Source organism: Suricata suricatta, chromosome 6, assembly GCF_006229205.1.
Source record: "Suricata suricatta isolate VVHF042 chromosome 6, meerkat_22Aug2017_6uvM2_HiC, whole genome shotgun sequence".
NCBI lineage: Eukaryota > Metazoa > Chordata > Mammalia > Carnivora > Herpestidae > Suricata > Suricata suricatta.
In genome coordinates, this window is record NC_043705.1 from 147,516,993 (window position 1) to 147,522,868 (window position 5,876).

At 59.7% G+C, this 5,876-nt stretch overlaps 1 protein-coding gene across 1 annotated transcript in view; it reads left to right on the forward strand.

Moving 5' to 3' along the window:
- Nucleotides 1-1,162: 1,162 nt before the first annotated feature.
- The window catches only part of SLC9A3 (solute carrier family 9 member A3), a 44,387-nt gene continuing 39,673 nt past the window's right edge, over nt 1,163-5,876 (forward strand). Inside the window, exons 1-4 of the mRNA XM_029941304.1 lie at nt 1,163-1,218; nt 1,637-1,841; nt 4,332-4,424; nt 5,286-5,594. Coding sequence (XP_029797164.1) covers nt 1,163-1,218; nt 1,637-1,841; nt 4,332-4,424; nt 5,286-5,594 — 663 coding nt within the window. The remainder of the gene's footprint in view (nt 1,219-1,636; nt 1,842-4,331; nt 4,425-5,285; nt 5,595-5,876) is intronic.

Consider the following 5,876-nt stretch of genomic DNA (forward strand, 5'->3'; position numbering starts at 1 on the left):
CAAAAGGGTATCGTGAAGCTTGATAAACATGAAATTTAGGTGAAATGGGCCAATTCCTGGAAAATAAAATTTACCCAAATGGATACAACAAGAAACAGACAGTGTGAATGGTTGTGCATTTCATAAAGAAGTTAAAGTCATAATAGAAACTTCTTCCAGCGAGAAAAGTATTCATTGGAGATTTGTCTTGTGACTTTCATATCTTTTGTTAGACTTTTCCCCACTATGTATTTCATTGATGCTGTGTAAATACTGCTTTTAAATTGATCTATATTTTCTGAAAAGCTTCTTGCAGAGTATAGAAATGGAGCTGATTTCAGATACTGATTTGAAGCCAGCAGCCGTGCAGACCTAACTCTCATGAGTTCCGGTCACCCGTCCCCGAGTCCTGGGTGTTGCAGGGAGGCGACAACCCCACGTGCAGGACCGCTCCTTTCCGTCCGCGGTGCGCTTCTGGACGCACAGGGAGGGAGGGTCCCAGGCGAGACGCCCGCGCGGCTGGGCGGCGCCTGTGCACTGCGCATGTCTGCGGGAGTTACTTGCCTGTTTATGGAAATCTGCTTGCATTCTAAGTTTTTGAAGAGATTTCCTCCTTGTTCGTGTTGCCGCGTGGCATTTTCGATTTTACCGAAGGATCTTTCTGCCTCCGTTGGTACATCCCTGAGCCTTCTCCTTCAATCTGTTCATGGAGGAACCCCGGGAATGGCTTTTCCAATATCAAATCCCCCTTTCTTTCCTGATGTGCTCAGCTTGCTGGGTCCGTTTCCTTCCACACACATTTCTGGGTTCAGTTGTGAGTCTTGTGTTTAGGGTGGTTCCAGTGTTATGCCTGGATAGGGTGGGTCTCTCTGCCTGGCTGGCAGGGCCTGGGGGGTGGACTGGTTACCAGGCTCTGGGGGTCTGAGCCTGTGACCCCATCTGGTTGGGGGCCTCAGAGAGGAGCTCAGGTAGGTGGTCTGCACTGGATCTGTGCAGGCGGCACAGGGTCCTAGGGCCTTTTGTGGGGAGGGGGCAGTGCAGTTCCAGGAGAAAGTGACAGCTGAAGGACAGTGTGGGGATGTGATGTGGCACGGTCCATGGCTGGGGCCCCTCCTGGAATGGGGGTCTCAATTCCAGAAAGGAGAGGGGAGTCTGAGACCCTGCAGTGGAAGAGGCAGGCCCCATGAAGGGGGTCACGTGTGTCCAAGGCTGCCAGGACGTGGCCAGCGTCTGTGTGAGGTCAGTGGGCAGAGCACCCACTCTGATGAAGCCAACCAAAATCATCACAATGGCATATTTATCATTTCTTATGTGATCACTGCATTAAAATTGTATTTCTCAATTTTAGTTGCAGGTGGAGGACCAGGGAGTGATCAGATGTGGTTGGGGGGAGGGGCTGCTGCAGGAATTCAATGGAGTCCCCAGAGCCACTGTCACGGAGGACCCTTGGTGTCCCCAAAGGCAGGGAGGACAGGCCTACCTTCTTGACTTGGCCAAACCAGTGGTGTGGAGCAGGATGTGGGACAGGGGGGCTGAGAGCAGATGGGGTCCCTGACGGGGTCAGGATCCCAAGGGAGACAGGGATCTGGGACCCTGGTGGGGAGTGGGGAGTGGCTGGGACCTGCAGTGGTGCCCCACCCCCAACCTGTCCCCCCAGACCCGGGAGCCTCACCGCAGGTGACCCCATGTTGCCCAACCCCAGCATGCGGGGTCCTGGACCTCGACCCCTGCCCACGGCCCCCCATCCCCCAGTACTTAGGGGTCTGCCGTCAGGTGTTCCTGCTCAGGGCCCTGGCCCGGCCACCCCAGCAGTGGGCCGGAGTCCTGGGGACGCGGCTGAGATGCTGGGGCTGCTGTCTGGGGTGAGACCCTGGCCCGAGGTCTCCCCCGACGCTCCTTACCTACGAGCTGGGCTTTAGGTCACAGAGAATGGAGGCGCATGGGAAGTCCCAGCAGACAGACCACAGAAGACCAGGTGCTCAAATCTGTGAGAGGTACACTTTTAATGCAGCGATCACATAAGAAACGATAAATGCGCCATTGTGATGCCTTTGGTTGGCTCCATCTAGGCGGTCCTAGCACGGAGCAGGTGCTCAGCAAACAGAAGAGCAGCACACGCAGGATTACTGGCTCGGAAGGCACGTGCACAGCGCTCCTGCCCCTCTTCAGGAGCAGAAACGTGTGACCCACTTGGGGCAGAAAAACAAGCTTCGGGGGACGAGGTCAGTGCGCAGCCTCACAGTTACACTGAAGACCCCACCACCTCCTGTGTGTTATCAGCAAAAGCATAAACAGATGCTAAGCCTTGGCTTCTTTATGCATAAGATGTTTTCAGAAATCATATGAATGAAACGCAGAGCCAGAAATTGCTGCCCGGGACGAGATGTCACGTTTCTCGGTTCTAGGTCTTAGCTTTGAGGTCCAGTTGCTCAGAAGCTAGGGCAGAGTGCAGGGTTTGGGGCTGGCTATTTGCATCATTTTAACTGTTCCGAGCATGTCGTATGGTCACAGTCCTTCCACAGGTGCCACGGACTGAACTGTGTCCTCCCCAGATTCGTAAGTCAGAGCAGCGAGCCCCCATTGTGACGGATGGTATGTGGAGATGGGCCTTCAGGAGGTACTAAGGTTAAATGAGGTCATGGGGGTGGGGCCTAATCAAGCAGGGTTAGCGGCCTTCTATGAGAAGGATGAGAGAAGTCTCCCTCTCTCGCTCCCTCCTCCCGTGCTCTGAGGAAAGGCCCATGAGGACACAGCCCTCCACAAGCCAGGAAGAGGCTGTCACCAGAACTGGAGCTCGGTCAGAACCTTGCTCTTCGACGTACAGCCTCCAGAACTGTGAGGAAAACAGATTTCTGTTGAAGCTCCCGTTCTGCGGTGCTTTGTTCTGGCAGCGACAGACCGGGGACAGTGCAGGGCAGGCGGGCCCCAGGCGGCCCGGCCACTGGGAGGGTGGGGGCAGGGCGGTTGCTGCACGTAGGCCTGCCCCTCGGCCATGGTGAATAAGGCCTTATCAGACCGTCAGACACAGGCAGGGTCCTGAGGACACTGCCCCAGACACCCTGCCACACCCACCACCCTGGGGCCTGAGTACTTTTGGCCTTGTTGTGTGGATCTGTGGTGCCCTGGGCCCTTTCTGAAACCACAACTCCGTCAGAGGCAGAGCGGTGGGGACACGTGCGCGGCACCTACGGAGACGTGGGGTCCCTGCCCTCCGCAGGTGCAGGCACCGGCCGCCCTGGAGCCCTTCAGGGATCTGAAGCCCAGACATGTTCGTCCTCCGGCACCCAGATCCCGCCTCACAGTCCGGTCACTCCATTTCAGGGCCCTGCTTCCTTCCGACTCGCCACTGGTCCTCTCTTGCCTTGGTCTTTGGGCATCCTGTGGCCACCTCTGCGGCACACTGTCTGGAGGACAGTCATCAGCACCAGCACTCAGGCTGAGCCCCGGAGTCCACACGATAACGCTCAGCTGTCCTGCCCTCTGAAGGGGCCTGGACCTCAGAGGCAGCACCCTCCCCGCCCCCCGCCCCAGGAGAAATGCAGTGAGCTCTGAGGACGGGCTCTTGGTGCAAATACCAGAGTGGAGTGACTACAGGGTCATCAGGCATCAGAGCACACGATGTTCCGGTGGGAATTTGGCCTTCCTGTGGAATGCAAGGGCACCATCTTCAAAGAGGACATTCTTCCTAAGGGCTTCACGTGAGAACCATGAGGAAAGAACAGAGAAGGGGGTCTGGGCTGGAGGTAACCCCATCTTGTCCAACCGGCACTCTCTCTGGGCAGAAGGCCGAGAACGGTCCTGGGGGGACGAACAGACAAGGCCGCACTGGGCCGGCTCTCCAGCTCTCCACGGCCCTCTGCACAAGGCCGCCCTGCCAGCTGGTCACGTCCTCCTATCACGATGCTGTGCTCAGCTCAGGCCCTCCCCCTCCCCCGGGGCCTCCTCCCCTACTAGGGATCCCTGGGCTACTGCAGAGGCCCTTACAGCTGGAAAGTTCTCAAGGGACACCCAGTGAAGACTGAAGCCGTCTGCAGCATCTCCCCAAATAGTCACAGGCTCATTCTGTGCTCAGCCACTGTGCCAGTTCACCCTGCTGGGCATGGTTTGAATGCACTTTCTCTCCACCACACTACTGATGCCACCTCCCATCAGCAAGAAGCTGAGGAGAAAACCCAACGAATAAAGTCACCCAGCTCAGCACTGTCCAGTTCAAGCCTCCTGGCACCCGGACAAATATTCTGATGTTAGAAGAAGCATCCATCTGTCCGTCCACCTATCAGCCCACCCACCTGCCCACCTATCCATCTGTCAATCCACCCAGCCAATTTCTCCTGAGTGTTCCTGTCTGCCAGGTACTGTTTCAGGAAGGGGATGCAGCCGAGCCTCTGGGCTCTGTGGAGCCCTCACTCCGGGAACAGACGGCCCACGGACAGGGCGACTGGCAGGTGGATTGATGGATGACATGTCAGAAGGCTTGGAGGAGCACAACTGGGACGGAGTGGAGTTGGATGTCACAACCATGAGCTGAGAGATCGGCTACGGGATAAGGAGAAGGTGACACAGGAGCAAAGACTTCGGGAAGCCCAGGGGGTGTGCCAGTGGAGGTCCCCACGAGGGCAGCTCTGAGCGGGGGCCCTAAGTCCTGGGAGGACTGGGCCTTCCCACCAACCTGGAGGCCCCACGGAGAGCCGGGCAGGGCAAGTGGAGGGGGTGCAGGCCAGGGGCCCTGGCAGCAGCCTGGTGATGGCTGGGGCTGCTGAGCAGTGGCCGGGCTTCCTTTGCATTCTGAAGGTGGGGCCGACAGGTGTGCTGAGCGGTGGAAACAGGGAGCTGCAGGAGAGAGGCGCAACTCAGCCGTGTGGGGCAGGACCACCACGACGGGGCGGCCCAGTGCTGAGGCTGCAGGGTGGGCTGGGGAAGGGAAGAGGGAGGCACCTGCCTGGTCAAGTCTGAGATGCCCATGTGAGCAATAATGGAGGACAGTGCAGGCAGGAGGGGCTGTGAGTGAGTAGACCCCGCTGGAGGCCAAGCCCTCAGGTAGAAAGGGCATTTGGGTCTGAGCCTTCCCAGCTGGACTCCCAGGTCAGGGCTGGAGGGTCCCTCAGAGAAGGAGCAGGGGCCACCATTCCCCGGGGAAGGGCAGATGGCTTGGACTGTGCCCCATGCCAGGTCTGGAGGGAGAAGGACCCGGTCTTCTGACAACTTGTTCCATCCTGTTAGGAAATCAAGTACATATTGAAGACACAGCTCAAGGCTTTCCACCTGGTCCCCTTCTGGACCCTCGGGCCTCTGGTGGTGTGTACCAGCCTCAGGTCCAGCATCCACGGACGAGCAGCAGCTTGGGGCAAGTGCGCCCTCAACTGCCCCGGCGCCTCCGGAGCCGCGGGAAGGCCGCTGAGGGGCGCCCGAGGCTCCTGGAGCCCACCAGCCCCCAGCCAAGCCCTCCGGGACCGGTCGCTGCTGGGATCCCCGCGTCACCCCGCTCCACGGAGCCTCCAGAGTCGCGAGCCCGGACCTCCCGGCCTGCGCCCTCCAGCCCCTGGACAGGGACCAGCTGGGACAAGGAGGCGCGGGAGCCAGTGGAGGAGGAGATCGAGGGGACCCGGCGCGCGGGAGTAAGGAGCGGGGTCAGGGCGCCGGTCGGCCCCGGGTGGACGTGTGCAGGCTGGGCCCGCGTGCCCGGAGCCAGTGCTGGAGTCCGCGCTCGCGTGCGCGCCGCGGGGGCGGGAAGGCCCCGCCCCGGGGCGGGAGGGGGCTGCCGGATTAAAGGCCACCCTGGCGGGCGGGGACCGGGACAGCAGCCCGCAGCCAGAGTGCGCTCGGCTCCGCGCCGCCCTGCGAGCGAGTCCCGGGCGTCCCCGCGCAGCGCGTCCGGCCGAGCGGCAGGGCCCACGCGA